General features: G+C 54.6%; 1 protein-coding gene across 1 annotated transcript in view; it reads left to right on the top strand.

The window, feature by feature from the left end:
• Positions 1 to 708: 708 nt before the first annotated feature.
• The window catches only part of VWA5B1 (von Willebrand factor A domain containing 5B1), a 28,016-nt gene continuing 5,915 nt past the window's right edge, over positions 709 to 22,809 (top strand). The window contains exons 1-18 of the mRNA XM_074161581.1: positions 709 to 773; positions 807 to 900; positions 1,136 to 1,308; positions 1,501 to 1,562; positions 6,252 to 6,267; positions 6,823 to 6,977; positions 7,274 to 7,435; positions 7,816 to 8,038; positions 8,227 to 8,369; positions 9,125 to 9,256; positions 9,523 to 9,647; positions 12,666 to 12,842; positions 16,386 to 16,496; positions 16,581 to 16,783; positions 18,229 to 18,343; positions 19,878 to 20,063; positions 20,954 to 21,149; positions 22,157 to 22,344. Of these exons, the coding sequence (XP_074017682.1) occupies positions 6,839 to 6,977; positions 7,274 to 7,435; positions 7,816 to 8,038; positions 8,227 to 8,369; positions 9,125 to 9,256; positions 9,523 to 9,647; positions 12,666 to 12,842; positions 16,386 to 16,496; positions 16,581 to 16,783; positions 18,229 to 18,343; positions 19,878 to 20,063; positions 20,954 to 21,149; positions 22,157 to 22,344 (2,100 nt within the window). The 5' untranslated portion in view covers positions 709 to 773; positions 807 to 900; positions 1,136 to 1,308; ... (1 more) ...; positions 6,252 to 6,267; positions 6,823 to 6,838. The remainder of the gene's footprint in view (positions 774 to 806; positions 901 to 1,135; positions 1,309 to 1,500; positions 1,563 to 6,251; positions 6,268 to 6,822; positions 6,978 to 7,273; positions 7,436 to 7,815; positions 8,039 to 8,226; positions 8,370 to 9,124; positions 9,257 to 9,522; positions 9,648 to 12,665; positions 12,843 to 16,385; positions 16,497 to 16,580; positions 16,784 to 18,228; positions 18,344 to 19,877; positions 20,064 to 20,953; positions 21,150 to 22,156; positions 22,345 to 22,809) is intronic.

Genomic DNA, 22,809 nt, shown 5'->3' on the forward strand with positions numbered 1-22,809 from the left:
TGTGGGCAGCAGCGCCCTTATCACCGACTTTGGGTAGCAGCGAGGAGGAGTTTTACCCCCCTGCGTGCTCTGACCCAGCAGCTCTGGGGCTGTGGCCGAGCTGGTGCCCTTCCTGCTGCCTCAGTTTCCCCTTTCATCTCAAGGTCATTTTTCCTGCGTTTAAGTGTAAGCTCCTCAGGGCATATCCTGCTGTTACAGCATCGCTCCCCTTTGCCCGTGGGGAGGGTCCCCTTTAGATCCCCTCTGTGTTCCCCACAGCCAGGGGACTGCTTGGTGGAGGGGCTTTGGGATGTGCTTGGGGAGGAAAGGGTGGATGAGCAGAGACAGGGATGGTGACAACAGCATGGGGGGGAAGAGGGGAGATCTGGCCTAGGGCTGCAGAACACCTGATTTTGGGGGGCTTTAGGAAGCTTTCTTTTTTTTTTTTTTTTTTTCTTTAAAAGACCTAGGGAAGGACAGAAGTGAAAGGTGACGGGAGAAAGGGGGGTTCTTCCTTTCCCGGCAGCTGCTGCAGAAAATCTCACCCCGGGGGGGCAAGTCGTGGTGATCAGTAAGATGAGTTTGCATCCCCCTTTTCTCTGCCAACTTGACCATCTCAAGGGCATCTCCTCTGCCCTGGGGTGGGCTTCGCCCCTTCCCCTGCAGCCCCCCGGAGCAGGAGGGGAGGAGGCTGGGAGAAGGCAGCGGTGTGTGTACAGGGTGATTGTCATGGTTACCTCCCTGACAAAACAAATGGCTCCACTTAATGATGGTCACCCAAACAGCTCCGGAAAGTGTGCGCTCATCAGCTGGCTGCCAGTGGGAAGCTGGGTCTTCGCTCCGGGAAGCGAAAAAAAACCACCCTCCCCGGCTCCCGGGCAGAGCTTCGCCACAGGGGCACATGTTGCTGCAGGCGGTTAGGTAAGCCCCTTCCCCATCCCAGACCCCCTCGGACCACCCCGCATCCCTGGCAGCCCCAGCATCCCTGTCCGACGGAGAGGGCCCCGGGGAGGGTCCGGGGGGGACAAATGCCACAGGTTGCTGAGGTGGCTGTTGTGCAGCGCTCCCCCCACCCCAAGCCCTGGCGCTTGCTCTCTCTCCCTCTCTCCCTCCCTTTTTCTCTCTCTCCTTATCTCCGTCTCTCCGTGTCTTTCAGAGACAAAAGCAGTCTGAAGCTGTGCCTGCCGCCTTCGGGATTTCTTCTGCCCTTCCTGCCCCCCAAACCCAGCTGAGGGCACTTGCAGGGGGCTAGCAGCAGTGGGTGAAGTTGCTCCAACCCCCCCATCCCCTTCCTCCTCCTCCTCCTCTTCCTCCTCCTCTCTCTTCTTCCAGGAAAGGTAAGAAAAGCAGTGGCTACTCTCCAGTTGCTCCTGCACCTTTTTAGCAGGCTGGGCTGTGTGTGCTCTGCAGGGGTGTGTGTGTGTGTGTGTGTGTGTGTTTGCGGGCTGATACTTCCCAAGGCTGTGCACAATCTCAGCACAAAGCCATTCTGTGAAGAGATCCCTTGTCATAATATTTCTGCAGGCACAAGCCCACACTTTGCAAGCTGCTGCTTCCCTGCCTTGCCTTTTTCCAGCTGGATGGTGAGCCCCTGAGCATCCCTCCCCTCCCCGAAATCATACAGACGTTCATAGTGACTGTCTCCATCTCCCCCCAAAGGAGGTTGGATGGGGGGGGGGGGCAATGCTGGGGGTGATGGGCTTTTGCTCTTTTGGGCAACCAGGTGGGATATCCCAGCTGTGGACACACTGGTTTTGGGGGGAGGACTGACCTTGGCAGGGTGAGGGGGACACTGATTCCCCCCAATAAGGGTCAAAGCACCAAGGACCCGGCTTGCGTCCGCCATGCTTGGCTGGGGCAGGGCAGGGGTGGATGGAGAAGGGCTGTGCTACTCCTGGGGGGCCAGCATCCTTGGCTCTGGATGCATCCCACTCACAGGGCTGGCTGCCTTCAGGTTTTAGCCCACCTGAAGATCTCTGGGCTGAGCCAGAGGGGGAGGTTTTAGCCCCTCTTTGGGGCTAAAACCTCCCCCTCTGGCTCAGCCCAGAGATCTTCCAAGCACTGGCGTAACAGCAAGCCCAGCGAGGCAGGGGTTAACTAAACCCCGTATCAGAAATGCTGTCTGCACAGGGACGTGATTGACGGCTCCAGAAACGGGGTTTGGGACATCTATCACGGTCCTTGAGACCCAGCTCTGGGGCAAGACCGATGGCCCGAGAGACCTGCCAGGGGGATGATTGACAGTCCCCAAAATCCAGCTCTGTGGGGGGTGTCAGTCACATCTCAACCTGGCGCTGCGTCACCCCAGGAAGGGGGACCCCACTCGCGTTCGCTGGGTGCCCCTCTCGGCAGGGTGCTGGCAGGAGCAGGGTGCTCCATATCTGAGGCTTCAGGGTGCCCCTTGGGGCTGCACTGTCCGGCTCCCAAAGCGTGCATCTGGCCAGAAACCTTTGTCACCGCTTTGGCAGGTGACAGGTACCAGGTTGTCACCCCGCAGAGGACCTGCAGCAGCTCTGGGGTGAAGCGCAGCGGCTGTTTTGCTGGGTTTCCCAGCGGGTGGGATACCCCGTGCTTGCAGTTTGAGGCGAAGGGAGGCTGGAGACGGGAGGGATGGCTCCTGGAGCTTTTCATGAGAGGTTCCCACAGGTCTGCCATGGTGGATCCATATCTCTCCCAGGAGGTGCTGCTGTCAGCCAGCAAAGCCTCCCCTCCCTGTCCTGTGCGGGGGCTAGGAGAGTGCTGCCTGTGCCATTTCGGACACTGTTTGCTCCAGTTGCTTCCTAGAAATCTTTCAGGGGGTTGATCCCAGTCCCCTGGACAGGTTTGAGCCTCGTGCTCTGGGTGAGAGCAGCTGGAGGGGTCCTGCTTGGTCTTAGGCATGATCTGCAGCTGATGTGGGTCAGGTAGGCAAAGTTGGGGCCCCCCCACAGCGTGCCCATGGCCATTCCCTGAGCCCTGTCACCCCTGCCAAGCCAGGAGAAACACCAAACCATGGTTCTGCTTGAGAGCCCCAAAAGTTTGAGGAGCGCAGGGCTTCTCCTGTCTTGGTTTTGCAAACAGGGGGGGGACTTTGCTTCCCCGTGGTTGGCGGTGGCCCAGCAGCTCCCAGGGCTGTGGTGCGACAGGCACCCAGTCACCCGCTGGGGAGGTCCCTCCAAGGGCTGTACATCTGTACATCTCCCCGAGCCATGCCGGCTGTAATCATCCTGACAAGCCACTGGATGTCAGTGTTGATTGATACAGATGAAGTGGAAGGAATATTTTTACCCAGCTGCAGAAAAACAGTCCCCCTCCGAGCGGTGTGGGTAGGACCCAGGTCTGGCTTGGACCTGGGGGTGAAATTACCAAGGGAACCCATTTGGGACTGGTAAGAGGTTTCAGCGGGATGGTGCAGTCATTCAGCAGCCCCCAAAAATGCGTTCGTTGCAACGTGGAGCACCAGGGCTGGGCTTCACATGGCTGCGTTTGTGTCCTGGGGGGCAAAAGGAGCCGGGGCTGCCCCTGGACATGTGCCCATCAGCCACCAGGGCCAGGTGGGGATGTGGCGCAGGCAGCACTGGGTTTTATTCCAGCTGCCAAGTCTGGTTTGGATCTTACTGGCCTGTTGTCAAGTGTGGGTGGCAAGGACCCTGTGGTGGTGGCACTGCTGGGACCCTACCCTGCTTTTGGGAGCTGTGCAGAAGCCAGGCTGCCTGCTCCTGTCTGCAGCAGCCACACAGTTTGCTTTGTTCTTAAATTCAATGTGTGGAAATACACCTTAGAAGAGCATTATTCTGCCTCTGTCTTTACTACACATGCTCAAAAGCCAGATTTTTTGAGGGCAGGACAGTGCTTAGAGATGCTGAGGGGCACCCAGCAGCGCTCCAGGCGTCGCACCCCCTTTTTGGGGCACGTAAAGGACTGGGTTGGAAAAGGTGTTTAAAATCTGGCCCCAAGCCTCGCCGATGTGTTGGGGCAGGCGCCCGCAGCCAGGTGGAGCGGCTGGTGCAAGCTCGGGGGGGAGCCTGCGCGTCGCAGTGAAGCAAAGCCCTGCGCACTCCGCGCGTCACCGGCACCGTCCGCAGACGTCGGCGCAGCATCAGTGCCTTCTCCGCAAAGCGTGCGCAGAAATTGGCTGGGAGTATCAGCCTGGAGCGGGGCGAGCGTCTTAGCAGCATCGCTCCTTCCTCCCTGGCCGTCAAAAGGGGCAGATTGTCAAGGAAAGAGTGTTTAAAAAGCGAGGGGGGGGGGGAAAGAAAAAGAAAAAAGAAAAACGTGATAGCATCCCGTGGCAGGTCCTGAGCGTGGCTGGCCAAGGGATGATTCCTGTCCCCAGCCCTGAGCTGCTCCCTGGCTGATGGGATTATGGGCACGGGGTATTTTCAGTGGTGCAGCGAACTGACTGAAGGGATTCACCAACGTTTTCCCTTTCTCCTCCCTGGATGCCAAAGGCAGCGTGAGGCTGTGGGTCAGGAGGCATCTGGCCAGGTTCGTGGGGTGGCCTCATGCCTGCAGGAGGCAGGGCAGGTTTTGGTGGCAGCGAGGGGACGCGCTGGGGACGGGGTGGGTGCAGGGATGCCCTGTGCGGCAGTGATGCTGGTGGTAATTTTTGGGATGTGGGGGCCGGCCAGCTCCCTGAGGATCCAACCTGGATGAGGACTGAGTGCAGGTCCCAGAGCAGCAAAGGCAGGGTGGGGAGCAGCCGGGGGGGCTGGTGGGGGATTCCGGGGGGGACACAGGAGAGAGATGCTAGCTGTCCCACTGCTCTCTCCCATGCCAGCCTCCCCGCTCTCCCCTTTCCATGCTGCAGTCACTTGATGGCGTTGGTGACACAATCTGTGTGGAGCAGCCTGCTGCCTCCCAGCCCCATCCCAAGAGCCTTGGAGCGGGGAAGAAGCTGAGAAGAGCCCTCCCTATCTCTGTGGGGCAGTTTTTGCAGTTGACATAGCAGGCAGGGCTGGTGTGGGGCTCCTCTGAGCCATGCTGGAGCTGCAGGAGAGGTGCAAATCTCCTGGTGGGCTTTATACAGAACAATCACGGGGCTCTGCATCCCACCAAGAGTCTCTCAATACTTGTGCTGGCCTGGGTGATGTAGTCCCCGCTGGTGGAGCAGCTCCCATGGGAGGCATGTCCACAGTCTCCCACGGATTTGGGAGAGGTGAGGGGCTTGGATCTCAACCATGGCTCTGCTGTAAGTTTCCGCAGCCAAGGGAGCTGCCAGGCTGAAGTCACCCTCCTGGAGCCTGAATTCACCGCCCTGGCATCCCCATAATGAATTCCCCTTGTGCCTGGCTGGTAGAGAGCATCTTCTCCTTGTTATTTCTTGCTTGCTTTCTTCCCTGAGGCAAAATAATCCCCCCCCTTCTTCCCCCGCCTGGCATTTAATCACTTCCCAATATCTTGATGGTCTCTGCCACATCTTGGCAGTAAGATGACCTTCATTATCTCTCCCTGTAGCAGGTGAACTCTTGCCAGCTTCTGACTTTACAAGCCCTGTTAGCACGGCTTGGAGCATCCCGGTGTGTGACAGCCTCCCCTGGGCTCACAGAGGACTCTGGTGCCGGAGCAGCTGAGCTGGACATGCTCCTGCATCTCCTGATCATGCATCCCCCGGCCCCTGTGGGCAGCTCCTGGCATGAGCAGCCTTTGCAGTGGAAGGAGAGGAGGATTAAATCGAGAAGGGCTGAGGTTGTTGGGCTGGGATTCAGGAGCATACCTTGAGATTACTGCCCTCCGTCATCTTCTCCGCTGCTGTTCGATTTGCTCGGATACCCTGGCTGCTCTCCCCCATCCTGGTCAGCCCCGCTTACTCTCCCTTGCTCTCCCTTTTTCCTCCCTTAGTGCCTTTTTCCTGCCCGAGCACTCAGTGAGCTGGTGGCCTTGATGTCTGCCGTTCGCGTCTTCCATGGCATTTGCATATAAAGGTGGTTTTAATAACGCAGGACTGCTAGGAAATGAGAAACTGGTGTATTTCACTGCTGCTGGCTCCTCCTGGGCCTTGTAAATCATTGCATAAAGCATTGCGGAGCCAGCCAGGGAGAACTGCTGCCTAGCAACTTCTCCTGATGCCCCAGGGGAGCTGGATGTGGCCTGAGAGCAACCTGAAAGGTCTCCTTTGAAACCCTGGGTCTTGGGGGAGATGAGCTGGAACGGAGGAAAACCTGCTCAGGGGAAAAAAAGAGTTTGAAATGTAATTGGCAGAAGTAGCCACTTTGCATCTGAATGTCTCCGCTAAGCAAAGCGGAGGGATGAGTCAGCCTTTGCAGGAGGGATGTGGAGATGAGGGGCAGCAGAGCCCTGCCACCACCCCAAAATGCAGCCAGAGGAGGACAGGGAGGATGCCTGGCTCTGCCTCCCTGCTCTTCCTTCCCTCATGCTAAAGGAAAACTCTCAGGGTCGTAACCTTATCCTGGAGAAACCTGTCAGTTTGGAGGATAATGAGAAGCAGGAGGGCCATAAAAAGATGTTAACCCATTTTGTCCAGGCTCAAGCAGTAGGTGGGTGTGGGAGCTGGTGAGATGCGTGATCCACCACTGCAGTGACAACCTCTGGGGCTGCCTGTCCCTAGCCAGGCAGGTTTCATCTGAACCTCCTCCCTAGCGCCGGCAAGCATTTGGGGCGAGTATTTTGCATGGTGTTTCTCACCAGGGTCTTGTCTCCATCCCCATCTCCACCGGTGGAGCCATCAAGCCCAGGTCTCATCCTGTCCCGGGTCAGTCACCTTGCTGTCCTCAGGGCTGCAGAGGCCAAAATGCAAGAGGCAGGGACATGCAAGTGTTTTGGGCACGCGTTCATTAGGGTTCCTCATTGATTCTCGCCCTTCCACGTCTCTGCAGCTCGCTGTGGGTGATCCCACCGTCCCCGACAGACCCCCAGGAAGATGCCAGGGCTGATTAACCGGACAACGCGCTCCCCGCTCCCTCTCACCGCGTCAGAGGTGACGTCGTGTGTCAGTGGCTATGCCTTTGGGATGACAGCCCTGCTCACCTACCGCAACCCAGAAGCCCAGGCTTTTGAAGGCAAGTTTCAAAGGGTGAAGCTCCCAGTGCAAGAGCTACTATGGGAGCTTCAGAGCCAGGGATATCACAGCGCTGGGTTTCTGTGCGTGCCTTAAACCTTTAGATGCTTGCACGAAAAGTAACCAAGTATATTGTGTCCTCAATTCTACCCTTCACAGTCCAAGGCGACATTTTTTTAAGTGTGAAAAATCCCAGGAACATGCAGGGAAGTTCCAAGAGGGACCTGCCCTGCTGCGGTCCTGGCTGGTGGGTCCGGGCAAGTGCTTGGTGCTTCTAAAACCCCTTCTGGCTGGCAGGTCTCTTCGTCTACCCCTTGGATGAGTGCACCACTGTCGTGGGGTTCGAGGCGGCTGTGTCCCGACGTGCCGTGACGGTGCAGATCAAAGACAAAGCCAAGATAGATGACACCTATTTCAATGGCTGCAGCCTCCCTGATGGACGAGCTCGTGACAGAAGCGGTGAGGGAGTCGGGGGCGTTTTATGAACGAGGGGAAGAAAAGGATGGGAAGAGGAATGGGGAGGTGACAGGGGGTGGCTGGCTGTCACATGCCATGGCATGGAGGATGCTCCTTTTGAAAGGCTGAGCCTTGGGTTGTGGTGCTCCTGTCCCTACAGTGTTTGCCAAAAGTGCTGGTCTCATCTGTTTTGGGAAGCACTGTTGCTTCTGGACAACTGAAGGGAGGGCTGGGGCTCAGGCTCTTTAGAAAAATGCTGACAACACAGTGAGGGCTGGTTTGGGCATTGATCCAGGGCTGGGGTGGTCATGGGAGGGCTGGGGAGGAGCATTATCCATGGTTGTGACACTTCATCTCCCTGGTGTGGTCCTCTTTCTGTGCAGGAAGGATCATGATGGACGAGGACTTGGAGAGGATTGTTTTTGTGGCTAACCTGGGCATGATTCCTCCCCTGGAAAGCATCTCCATCTTCATCAGCACCTCCTCTGAGCTGCAGACACTGCCCAGCGGGGCTGTGAGGGTCCTTCTCCCAGCTGTGTGTGTCCCCAGGGTCCCCCAGGCCAGCCTGGAGAACACCAGCAGCCTTTCCAGCCACCAGCTCCGAACGTATGAAAAACCATGGGGGTGGGCTTTGGCTGGGATTGATGTGGGGGGATGCAAGACTGGCAGAGCAGAAGCCTGCTGTTGCTGCAGGAGGCTGCAGAGCTGCTGCAGGCTTAACCTCCAGCAGATCTGCAGTTCCCAGGGGAAAATAACATGTGCAAAGTCTTGATTAGGGTTTGTCTCACCAGCAGGGACAAGCACTACTGTGGATCGGGGAGCCCGGAGCAAGGGAGCAGGTTTTGCCTGGCTCAGCTGCTGGAGAGTGAGGCCACCAACCCCTTCGAGTACGATTTCAGCTTCCACCTAGAGATCCGGGGGCCGTGCCTGCTGGCAGGTAGGAGCGTTGGGGCCGTTCTGCGACATCAGGCTGGTGTGTCCATTTTGGGCCCCTCATGACAAAAAAGACATTGAGGTGCTAGAGCGTGTCCAGAGACGGGCAAACGAGTTGTGGAGGGGTCTTGTGAGGAGCAGCTGAGGGAGCTGGGGGTGTTCAGCCTGGAGAAAAGGAAGCTGAGGGGAGACCTTCTCGCTCTCTACAACTCCCTGGAAGGAGGGTGTAGCCAGGGGGGGTCAGTCTCTTCTCCCAAGGAACAGGCGATGGGACAAGAGGAAATGGCCTCAAGTTGCGCCAGAGAGGTTCAGATTGGATATTAGGAAAAATGTTTACACTGAAAGGGTTATTAAGCCTTGGAATGGGCTGCCCAGGGAAGTGGTGGAGTCCCCATCCCTGGAGGTATTTAAAAGCCGGTCAGATGTGGTGCTGAGGGACACGGTTTAGCGATGGTTTTTGTCAGTGTTGGGTTGATGGTTGGACTGGATGATCTGAAAAGTCCCTTCCAACCTGGACAATTCCATGATTCTGTAATCACCTCCTCAAGGCAATGTCCACACTCTTCCTTTTTCTCTGCCCCCCAGCGTGGAGTCTGTTTTGGCAAGTGAACTTTGCTGGGGCTGATGTTGACGTGGGGTGTTGATACAGCAGAAGCATCGCATAGTCCGCTTGGTTCCTGTCCTCTGCCATCTTCCTATCTCTTCTCCCTGCTCCTCCCCATCCTCAGTCCCTAACCGTACCTCGGTTATCCCGGGCAGGTGTTGAGAGCCCTACGCATGAGATCCGAGCGGACGCCGACCCCTCTGCTCGTTCCGCCAAGAGCATCGTGATCACGCTGGCCAATAAACACACCTTCGACAGACCCGTGGAGATCTTGATCCACCCAAGTGGTAGGTGGGCTCTGCTTCTTCCCCGCTGCTCTTGCCCCTTCCCGGGATCCTCCTCCATAGTGCTGGAGACAGCTGGATGAGCTCTGGTTTTGCGAATATTGTCAGGGGTTAGGCTTCCTAGGAGATAATCCTGGACCTTCTCAAGGTCGTCCATGCTGCCCAAGCTCAGAGATATTGCTCTGTTTTCACAACCGAGGGTGCCTGCATCTCCGCCAAACCTAAAGTTTAGCTAAGGCTGTTTTTCACCCGATTCTTTGCATTTCCAGAGCCCCACATGCCTCACGTCTTAATGGAAGAAGGTGATATGACACCTGCAGAGTATGAACGACACCTGAAGGGGAAGAACGATTTCATTAAAGGCACTAAGAAAGACCCCAGCGCCGAGAAAAAGGTGAGAAGCAAAAGCTGCAGGCGTTAGCTGAGGCTTTCCTTGGGACTGGAACCACGCAGGTAAATGATTGCTTGATTGCTTCCAGTCCCAGATATTAGACTGGCCCAATACACTGCAACATCCTCCCTCGGAGAGGGGCTTATGTGGAAGGAGAGGGGAAAATTTGGCAGTGCTTCTGATAAACCGAGTGTGGAAGAAGCTCTGAGATGGTTATTGTGTGTATAATTAGTACTAGTCTAGCATAGCATAATTAGATAGGTACGTTGTTATAGCATTAAGGGTATTATAATTATTGCAATGACATAGAATAAAATATTCTTTTAATTGCTCAGTAAATGTTTACTGTTTCTGGATAGCTGTCAGAGAGAAATAAGTGATTTTGCTTGGAATAATGAGCTGAGCTGAAGACAAGGTAGGAGAAACTTCTCTTTGTTCTGCTGATCAGCAAATAGAAAAATATCTGCTCTGGGATTTGTGCCTCGTCTTTCAGCAATTCTGAAGCAGTGAGTGACAGCCTGGCACTTCTGAGCTGCCACATCAGTGTGTCTGGGATCAGTGAGGAACCCTCCGAATTTCCAGGGTGGGCGTCTTCACCTAAGGCATGCGATGCACTCGTGTCACCGCAGCCCCGGGGCTGACTGTGTCAGCTCCCTGTTTTACATGCACCGCTCTTCTCCTTTGCGACCAGGGATGCTCATTTCCCCTTAAACTCATTCTCCACCTCTCTGAGCCTGCCCCCCCAGCTTGGCAGACATCCCGAACCTGCTGCAGAGGTGCCTCCCCTGTGCTGCTGTGATTTCCCCTTTCACCGGAGACACACCAACCCCCTTCTCATTCCTTTTGCCCTTCGCTTTTCTCTTGCAGCCCGATGCGGGGATTGGGACTGCGCTTGCTCGCACGGCAGGCGTCTCCTCTAATTGTGTTCAGCGTGTGGCAGGTGGAACGAAATGAAACTCCCACGCTATGGCTCAGATGGCTCTCTAATTATTTTTGTCTCTTTAGCACGTCAAATTATCTAGGGGGGGATCATTCCAGAGTCATTTCCCTGCAGGGAACCCACCTCTTTGCCCCAGGAGGATGGGCAAGCAACTGTACGAAGAAGAGCAAGAAGCAGAGAAAATGCCCTGAATATGTGGGGTAAATTATGGGCTAGAACTGCTGCTGCTCAGAGCACGACACTGGGCACCTCACAGCTTAAATGAATTAGCCCAGAAATTTCAGCAGTAAATGATAATTAATTGTCATCCCTTGGTTTGTTATGCAAAAGCCTCGCATGCCTGTCAGCTAGCAGGGTGGTGGGGATGAATGCACGCTGGAATCTACTCACGGCCGACAAGATCTGATTAGTTTACTGTAATTGGATAACGGGTGAAGAGGAACAGAGGGGAGGGGAGGAGAAGAGACGGCGCTGATGAGATGCTCGCTTTTCTGGCTGACCTGCAGCAGCTGCTCCCAGGCTGTTTACAGAAGCCTTGCCTGTAAAATTCACTCTGAAGTCAGTGGGAAATCCTGGCTATGGGCTCACCCCGATCACGCAGGGATTTTATGTCTTGGGTCCCCAAGAGCATCCCAGGGAGAGCTGCGGGAAGGTCTGGAGCCACAGTTCAGTCCTTGGAGAGAGAGGCAGCAATTTGAGTCTGAAATTTGATAAACATCTGTGCTGGGAAAGGTCTTTAAATGAAATAATGTCACATCTGGAGGAAAATGGGGATGGAAAAAGCCCTTTTATTTCCCAGTGACTGATTAATTTATGCTCCAAAGCATGAAAGTGGCACGCAGGAGGATGATGACAGCGAGATGCTTGTTCGTGTGAATGGGAACCGTCTTTTCACAGGGGTCAGAGAAGCAGCACTCCGGCAGCGCAGCCGAAAGCGAACGTGTGTGTTGATCCACAGGGACTCGTGTGTTTAGTGAGTTATGTAAAATAAAGGCCGGTCGTTAGCTGGTAGATCTAGGAATATGACTCACAGCTGGAGAAAACAAACCCGGTTATTTGGGGTCTGGTTTACTCCTGGTGAAACCAGCAAGAAACAGCAGCCTTTGAAAGCAAAAAGAAAAGGCAAACAAAGCCCCCGAGGACCGAGCTGTTTATTGAGGTGGATGTTTCCCCACTGCAGACCCAGGGATGAAAGGCCACGGGTTGTACTGATGTGGGGTCCCAGAGCTCCCTCGAAAGCAGGGATGCGCTGACTCACTGCAGCTGAGGCCGTGAACCCGGGACCGCTTTATACACACACAGCAGCAGATTATAAACCCATCACAAGAGTTTTTTTCCAGTTTAATTTCATCACGTTGTTAATGAAGATTGATACTTGAAATAGAAGGAGGCAGAACGCAGAGAGCCATTAGAGCTATGTGCGGTACGGAGACATACATCATGCGGGTTCCTATCGAACCATGTCTGGTTTGGCTTTGCGAAGCGTTTCAATCCATACAAAGAAAAATGATAAAAGAAAGGGGCAGAAAAAAAAAGCAAGCCAGAGGCGGCAGGAATGAATCGAAGCGGTGAATACCGAGGTGAATACAGCACACCGAGGGCTGTATCTGGCACTTCATTATTGAGTGACCCCGGACAAAACCTCCGATGTGCCTTGGTGTGATACTAAGCTGCACTAATGAGCCACATTTTCAGGAGGGATCTAATGAAATGTTTGGAGGATTGGTTTGGCAATGAGCTGCGCAGGGCCAGATCTTTTAATTTCTTCTCCAGGCTCTCATCTGTGCATGGAGGGGGTCTCTGGTTTAGCCTTTCTGCCAGCCTTTGTCCCCTGGGCAAAGGGTGACACGGGGTGGGAGGAGGCAGGAGTCCTGTTCACCCACGGAGCATCTCCACAGGGGGTACGGGCAGAACAACCTGCGGCACAGCGTGAGCTCAGGTGTTGTCACCCCCGAGGCCAGAACAAGCCCACAAAAGGCCACGTACTTCCATCTTGGGGCACACAGCCCTGCTCTGATTCCCCTCCAATTGAGAAGGGGCAGAAAAAACAACCTCTTGAGCTCTCTCCTTCTTTCCTGCAGACAGAAATCATCAGGAAGCGGCTGAACAAGGACATCCCCCACCACCCCGTCATCATGCTCAACTTCTGCCCTGACTTGAGGACCCTCCAGCCAGACCTCCAGAAAGCCCAAGGAGAGTTTATCTTCCTCATAGACCGCAGCAGAAGCATGAGCGGGGTGAACATCAACCGTGTCAAGGTACCACGCAGGAGGGGAAGAGCCTGCGTGCCAGTGAGGGATGAATATTAGAGAGCAGTGGGGGTTGCTGAGTGCTGCTGAGTGTTCATTATGAGGGGATGGGGGGTAATTATATGCTGTAGCTTTAGTCATCTCAACCGTGTGGCTTGTTAGGTACCTGCAGCGAAGCTGACTCTCCCCCGTTCTGTTCCTTTTCCTCCTATCAGCACATCAAATGTTTTCTTTCTCCCTCTTGCTGGTGTCTTGTCCATCCCATCTTCAGTTCTGCCTGTCTCCGGGAGGGCTGGGGGCAATTGCTTCCTAGTGGGGAGCTCCAGGGAAAGCTTCAGGGCGACATGCTCACCAGGCATTAGGAGACATTTTGCTAACGGACACCTCTGTGCACCCGCAGAAGTTGTTTGAACCCGATGCATCCCCTTTTCAAACACAAACGAACACCAGCAGTCTGGTGGAGGCTTATGGGAGGTGTGCTGAGACCTCTGGATAAAAAAAGGGGCCGTAGAAAGGCCTTGTCATGATCTTCTGTGGGTCTGGGGTTCCCCTGCCAGATACGACTCTTACCCAGCTGCAGGTTGCCCCATGAGAGCTGGGCTTGGCTTTGTGCCACTGCCTGAAGGACCTGGAGAGGTTCCTGCCCTCAGCCTGTTGGGGACCACTCTGTCCAGCAAAGGGGAAATCACTCCGGTAACTATTTAATTATCGTTATCCCTGCCTAACGTGCTTTGGAGGCCAGGTTGGTGTCACAGCACCTGCCAGCTGGCAGGTCTTGGTGAGAAGCTGCAGTCTTTGGCAAAAGCTCTTTTGGAAAGTTTCTGTCTTGGTTTTTGGGGCCAGGTAAGCCCCAATAGCTTGATGAATATCACGTCCTCCTGAGCAGGGCATGGGTCTGTGCTGCCCTGTGCAACTTTGTTGAGGACAGTGAGGGAATTACAGAGGCGGGCATCATCTGAGAGCTTCAGTTGCATTTAGATATCTGATAGCTTCACCGAGCTGGTGTGTCCACCGAGCTGCTCACACCCTTTCCTAACACAAGTGCCACCCAGATTTGGACCCAAATGCTCCCCTGGGTATGGCTGCACCCCCTTCTGCAGGACTTGCCGCCCAGGGCGAGCAGCAGGGAGCATCTTCTAGCCCAACTCCTTACCCATCTGTCTTCGGTTTCCATGGGAACTGCCGGAGGATGGCCACCTCCAGCAACAAGAATCGGGATGCAGGGAGCTCGAGGATGGCTGCAACAGTTCCCCTGGCATAGGGAGGCTGTCCCCTGTCCCTGCACCCACCAAAGGGGCCAGGGTATCTCCGAGATTGTACCTCATTCCCTCAGCACATTTCACAGCCTGGGAATCAGGAGGCATCTCTGCCCCAGGCCAGAGTTTTGCTTTCCAACTCCCAGCATGGCTGAGTTTGGGCACTGCATTCTCCGTAGCCTCTGTGGAGGCTGGCTTGTCCCATGGGGATGGGACCCTGCAGGGACAGAGCCCTTCTCCAAGAGGTCTGGCCAGGTTTGGGCACTGTGTTCTCTGCAGCCTCCATGGAGGCCACGTTGTCCCATGAGAATGGGGTCCCTGGCAGGTCCTGAACTGGGACTTCCGTGCACAGGAGGGCTGTAAAAACAGGAAAAAGGCTGTTCCCCTTCTGGAAAAATATTTCAGGGAAGTTACCAGAGATTTCAGAGGAGATAGATACCTCAAGGGAGAAAGTACTGTCTCTCTTTGGAGCCCCCCATCCTTGTTTATGACTTGCAAATATCAGGGAGCTCCTGGCAGGGGCTGTTCTTGGTGGGTCTGGGTGGGTTACGCTTGATGGAGACACCTGCATCGTCCTCAGCCTGCTGGGCGAGGGGGGTGGCAGGGCTTGGAGCTGCGGAGCATTGGTGCTGGTAGAGATGCAGCTGGGAAGGGCATGGTCCGACGTGGGAGGACGCTGTTCACTGCTGAGCAGGAGGGCACTCCAAAGCAGTTGGGGTGGAAAGTTCAGGGGTTTAAATTTCCTGCAGCTCGTTCCTTCCCCATCCTGATGCAGCCGGAGAGAAGAGCCAGGCCCATGATGGTGCCCTCACTGGGCGGCCTCACTGGCAAAACTAGACTAATAACTGGGAATTGACTTCTCTGGAGGCAAACATCTCTCCTTATTGAGCTGCCATATTGATATTGAGTGCAACAGGATCAGGATCAATATTTACCACAAGAAGCAATAAATCTCTCTGCTTGCTGAAACAGAAAGCAGGCATCCATTGCCCACTTTGGGAAAAATATTTGGAAACCTGTTTTTTTCCTTTGTAATTAGTTCTGAGATGGGGTGTCAGTGTTGAGATTTGGAAGAGCCGGCATCCCAGGAGCCATCTGGGGAGCAGCGGTATAAATATCCTCTCGTAGGTTTGAGATAACAGCTTGGTTTAAAGTCCCCTGGAGCCTGTTAAAGGGCAGCCCTGTTCTCCTACGTTATTGCACTGGTTTGCCGTGCTCCAGCTCTGCCTCGCTGCTGAGTCTTACAGGGGATTGGGACCTGGACTGAGCTGCCACCCGTCTGCTGGTGGCTCTTCCTAGGCTGGGGGTTTCTCTGCGTGTCACTCGGTCTTTGCCACCGCGTGTGACGAAGCAAGGAGGATGCTCTGGCTCGTTTGACCTTGGCAGCTCTTCTCTTGGGGCTGGCTCTAGGGTTTCTGCTGCCCTAGGCAGACTGGCAGGAGTCTGCCTTTATCAGCAGATAAACAGAAAGAACCGAGCTGCTCCCAAACTCTGCCAGCACTTTGCTTTAAATTGGCCTCCCTCTCCTGCCACCCTAATTGCTCCCGCTGCCCCTGCAAGCTCAGGAGCTTCTTGGGCAGCTCTTTGCCCGGGTGCTGCTAACGCAAGCTCTGTCCTGGAGTTGTCCGTGGCCATCACAGATGTCTGAGACAATTCAAATTGCTCTCCCCTTATGTAAAGACCAAGAATAGGCAAGTTAGATAACCACCTCTGGTAAAGAAAATAGCTTAAATCTGTCTCTCCCAGTTATTTTAATTGATGCCAGCTACGAATACAAGAGAATTGGGGATGGGGGAGGCTTTTCCTTTTGTGTAACTTTAAGCTGTTTGTTTATTTTCTGCAAGTTTGGACATTGAAATGCGTTGCGTGTCGCACTTCTCAATTTCACACTCTGCTTCTCACCCACTAGCTCCGTGCTGCAGTACCGTATTGCAAGCACAAATTTAATCAGTTAAAAACAAACAGAAAAATTTGTTCAGCTCTTTTTCTTTTCTTTTTTCTTTTTTCTTTTTTTTTTTTTGAAGGGTCCCCATTTTCCTCACTGCTTAGGGACCCAAATATGATTAAGGGACTTTGGAAAGAGCAGAGTAATATGCAGTGGTTTCACATGAAGGAAACAGTTGTTTTATTATCAAATGCAGGCAGACAAAAGCAGGTGGGAGTATGATGTGGTGGCAAGGTGGGACCTGGGCAGAGCTTTTACTGGTGAAGCTGGGGCAGCCAGGGAGAGACCTGGAGTGTCCGATCCAGGGAGAGACCTGGAGTGCCCGATGTCTGCTTGCTTTCCATCCCCCAGGATGCTCTGTTGGTCATTCTCAAGAGCCTGATGCCAGCATGTCTCTTCAACGTCATTGGGTTTGGATCCACTTTCAAGACCCTTTTTCCTGCCAGTCAGACTTACTGCGAGGTGGGTGAAGGGGGAGACATGATTCCTTGGGTGCTCGGAGGGCGCTGGTGCAGAGGCTGACGATCCTGCTGCTCCCTTGGGCAGGAGAGCTTGGCCATCGCCTGTGAGAGCATCAAGAGGATCCGGGCCGACATGGGTGGCACCAACATCTTGTCACCTTTGAAGTGGGTCATTCGGCAGCCCATCCACAGGGGCCATCCCCGACTGCTCTTTCTGCTGACGGACGGGGCCATCAGCAACACGGGGAAGGTCCTGGAGCTGCTGAGAAACCACTCCTGCTCCACCAGGTACGGAGGGCAGCAGGGCTCGGCGCTGCGGGGGTGAATGCCTGGCATGGTGGGGGACACATTTCTCCTTGAACATGGCTTCATCTCACAAATGTCCCTGCTTCAGAGGCAGAGGCAGGAGAGATTGCTGGTATGAGCCATGGGAGAACCTCAAAGGGTTTGGAACAGATCCCAGAAGTTCAGATGCTTTTTAAACAATCAAAAGCAGGATAATTGGGCTGACAACTTCACAGGCTCTCGTCTGATGCTTCCTGCTAGGAGAGATTGACACACGAACAATCTTCCTTGCCGTGGTTTTTTTTTTTTTTTTAATTTTTTTTTTTTAAAGCACATCTGGGTCTGGCCCCAGCTGCTTCCAGGATGGGGATGCGCAGAATTGAATATGCTGAACGAGAGCAATGTGAAAAGCAGCTAATTTGTGCATCGAGCTGCCAGCCTGGCTCCCCAGCTCTGATGACAGGCTGCTCTGGTTTCTCCTCTGCCTCTTTAAGGGGCACGAAACATAAGAAAAATGTAAGGAAACCTTATTCCTCTTCCATCCCTCAGACTTCAGGGTTTATCGGGGAAGATGCTCTGTCCTTTTTTTACTATATGGAGGTTTAGTTGCTTCCTGGCTGCACAAGGCAACCCGTCCCTCGCTCTTACAGAGGCGTGGTGGTGGGTTAAGAGCAATCAGTGTGGCCCCTGTCTCAAAAGAAGATCAGAGCCTTATTTAAGAGGGTGTGAGGCTGGCCTAAGATTTGCAGGATTAAAAACCTCTGAGAGAAAAGCCCCTCATGCGGATGCAGTTTGCTGCCGAAGGTAGTTTCTTCCTCAGCTATCCACTGCCCTGGCTGAAGGCCGTATCACACCATCCTCATCCTTCCTGGCTTCCTACCGCATCCATCCCCACCGGGCACTGCTCCTGCCCTCCCTGCCCAGGCTCCAGCTCAGCTCTGGGTCTGCAGCCCTCAGCCAAAACCAAATCCTGACTCATTGAGCCGGGAGTCAGGGGAGCAGCCTCGCCTGGCTGGATCCTCTTTCCTTGAGAAAACGTTTATTTTAATTGTGAGCAGAGATAATTACTGGGCCCTTAGTGCTATTGACCACAGACGCTCAGCAGGGATAAGAGCTGAACTGGCAGCAAAAGCAGCTTGTTTGTGTTTGCAGAGGAGGCAAGGGCTTGGGGTCCTGCTGGGAAGGCCCTGAGCGTCACAGCTGAAGGCTGCTCTTCTGGGAAGGGATCTGAGGTCTGCTGAGCATAGAGAGATGCCCATTCCCAGCCCTCCTGCCAGCCACCTAAAAGAGGAGCTGGTTTATTTTCCTCCAGGCAGGCTGGACAACTGCACAGCAGTGGGATAAAGCTGGGGGGGTGTTGTTATCTTCTGTCCGCAGGGAGAGGGTGAGCTGCGTGGGGTTGGGATGGCTTTGTCCCCAGGATCCTGACGCTCCCTGTCCCTTTGCAGGTGCTACAGCTTCGGCATCGGGCCAAACGCCTGCAGGAGACTGGTTCGGGGACTGGCTGCCGTGTCCAGGGGTATTGCCGAGTTCCTGGCCGAGGGCGAGAGGCTGCAGCCCAAGGTAGGGCTGCCCGTTGCCAGGGGACCACCTCGTGAGGCTCGAGCGATGCTGTGGTTCAGCGAGGGGGAGGTCACGGCTCACTAACGGGTCTCATTCCCCATCCTGGTGCTGCCTTTTCCAACTCCCACTCGGCAGCAGGTGGGCGAGCGGGAGGGGATGAAAGAGCATCTTCATCTCCGGCTGTCAGAGGGAGTGGGAGGGTGTGTTTACCCTCTGCGCGGGGACGGGGAGAAGCGATAGCCGTGATACAGCAGCTTCGGCTTCAAAGGTAGCTGCTGCCTCAGACACCGGCGAGGGCAGAGGAACCGGCATCAAAGCAGCCAATTAGTTTTGAAGTCAGACTCAGCCCTGGCGTTGCTCAGACGAGAAGCACCCAGGGTCTGAGGGGAGAGGAATACGCTGCGATAGCTTTGCCTATTAAGCCACCTTTAAAGCAAAGAGGGGGAGCCTCTTCGTTTCCACTCTCCCCATGAAGACTGAGTAAACCCGTGTACCTTAAATACGGTGTAAGAATGGCTCTGTCCCCTGGTGAAAGCACACTGCCTGTCCCGTCATCTGCTGGATGATTAAACCCAGAGAGAATTGGGTCTTTAGCTCCTAAATATCTCTAAAAAGCTGGCCGCTACGTTCTTGATCTCAAAAGAAGGGGTTCAGCGGCCCAACCCGCTGCAGGAACCTGGAGCACACAAAAACCTCTCTAAGACAGAACGGTATCTGCGTTTCTGATGTAAATTAAAAGCAAAGACAGTGAAGGGAGGTTTGTTTTTTTATAGAGCTATTAATAAAGAGCTTTGCGGGCTGTGCAGCTTGATGCCTTCAGCAGTCTGAGGCATCAATTAATGCCCTTATAAAACACAGCCTGGTGTGTCTTCCTGAGCCTGTGAAAAAGCAGTGAACAATAGAGAACAGTTGAGCTGTTCTGCCTCTAAATCTGGTGTTCTCTTCCCCTGGTGTGCAGGGAAGCTCTTGTGGATGGCTCCCTGGTAGGTTTGTCCATGAGATATTCACGGATATTGGTCTTCTCCGCGTGTGTAATTGGCAGAGCATTGCTGATCTCCGGCAGGCGCTTGTGCCAGCAAGGACCTGCACCAAAAATAGCGGTGCCGTCGGTTGGCACCTGAGTGTCGGGGCTTGGGGCTTGGAGAAGTGAAGCCCAGCAGCTTTTCCTGGGTGCTGGAAGGGGATCGGGGGATGCTGCCTCGCACCGGAGCAAGATACCTCTGGCCACAAGCTGCCACCTTGCTCTGGGCTGGCAACATGCGGTGTGAGATCAGCCCTGCGCTGTATCAATATCTGCTCTGCTGCCTTTGGTATAACCATGCCAAGGGCCTGGGGGTGCTGGGACGGGTGTCAGAGCAGTGTCAGAGCAGTCTAAGAGGGAGCAGGCTCCCATCTAAGGTCAGGAGAGGGTAGGAATGACCTGATGATTTGTTTGGGGAAATTTTCCCCTTCCCTGCAACACACAGAGCATGCACCATGGCACAGGGGACATCCAGTTGCTCCTATAACCGTTCCCCTCTGCGTTCTGCCTCAGATGATCAAGTCACTGAAGAAGGCGATGGCGCCAGTCCTGAGTGACGTGTCCGTGGAGTGGGTCTTTCCCGAGAGCACCGAGGTCTTGGTTTCCCCTGTCAGCACCAGTTGCCTCTTCCCTGGTGACCGGCTGGTTGGCTACGGCATCATCTGCGACACCTCCCTGTACATCTCCAACCCCAGATCTGTGAGTCCGGGCAGCGCTGGCTGGTGGGGCTGTCCCAGGAGTGGGGGCTGTTGGTGTGCACGTGCACAAACGGGCACCTCGACTCTTTGTGCCTCTTCAGGAGGTGCCTCTTGGCTTCTTGCTCTGTCCTCAAAGGAGATGGTGGGTGAGACATCGGGGAGATGTAGGAGCCAGCCATGTGCCCTTGTGGCCAAGGACAATGGTCTCGTGGGGGCCATTCAAAAGAGTGTGGCCAGCAGTTTGAGGGAGGTCATCCTCCTCCTCTGCTCTGCCCTGGTGAGGCCACAGCTGGAGTCCTGTGTCCAGTTCTGGGCCCCCCAGTTCAAGAAGGACAGGGAACTGCTGGAGAGAGTCCAGCAGAGAACTATGAAGATGATCAGGGATTGGAGCATCTCTCTGCTGAGGAAAGGCTGAGAGACCTGGGTTTGTTCAGCCTGGAGAAGAGCAGACTGAGAGGGGATCTCATCAATGCTGAGCAGTATCTAAAGGGTGGGTGTCTAGATGATGGGGTCAGACTCTTCTCAGTGGTGCCCGGTGCCAGGACAAGGGGCAATGGGCACAAACTGGAACATGGCAAGTTCCACCCAAACATGAAGAAAAACTTTACTTTGAGGGTGTCAGAGCCCTGGAACAGGCTGCCCAGAGAAGGTGTGGAGTCTCCCTCTCTGGAGATATTCCAAACCGACAAGGTCAAGTTCCTGTCCAACCTGCTCTGGGTGACCCTGCTCTGGCAGGAGGTTGGACTGGATGATCTCCAGAGGTCCCTTCCAACCCCGTGCCATTCTGTGATTCTGTGACTCTGTGATAAGGGTCCTTGTGCACAAGCAGTGGTTCCTTTCAGGTGACAGACGCGGTGGTAGGACCCATTCTATCTCTTTGCTTTCCCCCAGGACAAGAGGCGACGTTACAGCATGATGCGGTCCCAGGAGTCGGGCAGCTCTGTTTTCTTTCACTCCCAGGAGGAGGGAGCAGGCGTGGAGAGCTGGAACCACTCCAGAGACTCGGAGGGGTGCTGCCCCACTGAGCGTGCCCCCGATCACCTGGTGGTGGGCAGAGATCCCGGGGGAGAATCGGACACGGACACCGGTCAGATTTCCCTCTGTACAAGCGTGGGTGTGATGCCCCTGTCTTTCTAATCAAGCTTCTGTCGCTGCTCTGCCAATTTGCTTGTCTGACAAATAAGTCTCTTCGGCTGTATCTCTGCAAAGAGCCGGAGGGGTTTGCAGGAGGGGCGACAGATCTCCCGAGGCTCGAGCGAGTCTGTTTGGTTTGGATGTTTTATCCAAACCTGTCAGGAAATCAAGGGAAGCCCTGGAGAACTGGCTTCCCTGGAGATTTTCAAAGCAGCTTTAGTTTTGGCCACGTAATTATTTACAAGCTTCCCAAGCTGCCTTCCAGTGTGCGGAGAAGGAGAGGAGTGAGCCCAGCTAAGACTACCCCTGCACCTGCAAAGCAGTCACTTCCCTGCAAGCCCTGAAGTTGCAATTCAAGGTCAGGAGAGGGGGATATGGACCCAAAGCCCTGTCTCTAGGGTGTCACCCCTCGCCATCATGATTTAGGCTGGGCATTTGTGTCAGCAACATGCAGCATAAAGCGGCTGGTTGCACCCCAGAGCTGGTTGCATTTCCATGTGACAAGGAAGCCTCTGTTACTCATGGGGTGTTCTTCCCTTATATTCAGAGAGGAACTGTGCTGCGCATCCCCTCAACCTTGTCAAAAGCAATGAGAAATCATGCCTTTCCAAATGAAATTTTACTCTTGCTCTGACAGGAGAATGTCTGCGCTAATGAAATTTCATTAGTAAAGCCTTTGTCTTCTCCAGGGAGGTTTGGGGAAACGCAGTCAGGCTTTTTCTGGCTGAAAACAGCTCAGACAAAACCTCCCCAATCTGCTCTCCCGACTTCCCCAAGAGTTTTGAATGTAGGCTCTTATTTCCTTTTGCTTTGCTTAAAATCTTGCAGGGCTGAGCGTGTCCCCCTCAGCCCTGGCAGGACCAGAGGGGTGGGCTCCCTGCTGCCTACTGGGAGCCAAGGGCAGATGGTGCTGGCTGGTCCTGCTCCAGAGCGAAGCTGATCCTCTCTCCCACCACGCAGGAATGGATGTGAAGGCTTCCTCCAGGAGACGAGCCTACAGCACCACGCAAATCGCTGACCACGAGCCTTGCAAGAAGGTGCCGACAGCCAGTGATCCTGGCACCGCCCTGGTGAAAAACCCCCTTCGGAAAACCCACCTGCAGGACCTGCAGCAGGTCAGCCCGGAGCCCTGGCAGGTGGATTTCCAGGTACGTGACCCCTGGAGAGGCTTTGCCTGCAGGCAGAGGCCAGCGTGCAGCAGCAGGGAAGTCTCAGATGCATAAGGGAAAGAGCCTGGCTCACACTAGTCCTGAGATGGATAGATAGATATAGGTAGATATGTGCCCATGCTCTGTGCTGCAGCACATCACAAACATGTAGGAAACAAGCCGAACAGGGAGCAGGGTGCCATCCTGATAACCTATAGCAGTTCCTCCCCATGGAAGCCCAGCTTTTCCATGATGAATAATGCCTTTCCTTTCCTCCAAGTGGCCCTTGTTGCTCGTCCGACACCCAGACTGCTGCTTCCTTCATATTTCCCCATTGATGCAAACTCTCCCCAGGGCGGTGGCACATCTGTGCTCTGCAGGGGACAAGAAAGTCAGTCCTGAAGCAGATTCCCCACTGCTGTAGCTGGAACCACAGCCCATACCCAGCGTCAGGCTGAGACATGG

The sequence above is a fragment of the Numenius arquata genome, chromosome 20 (assembly GCF_964106895.1).
Source record: "Numenius arquata chromosome 20, bNumArq3.hap1.1, whole genome shotgun sequence".
Taxonomy (NCBI): Eukaryota; Metazoa; Chordata; class Aves; order Charadriiformes; family Scolopacidae; genus Numenius; species Numenius arquata.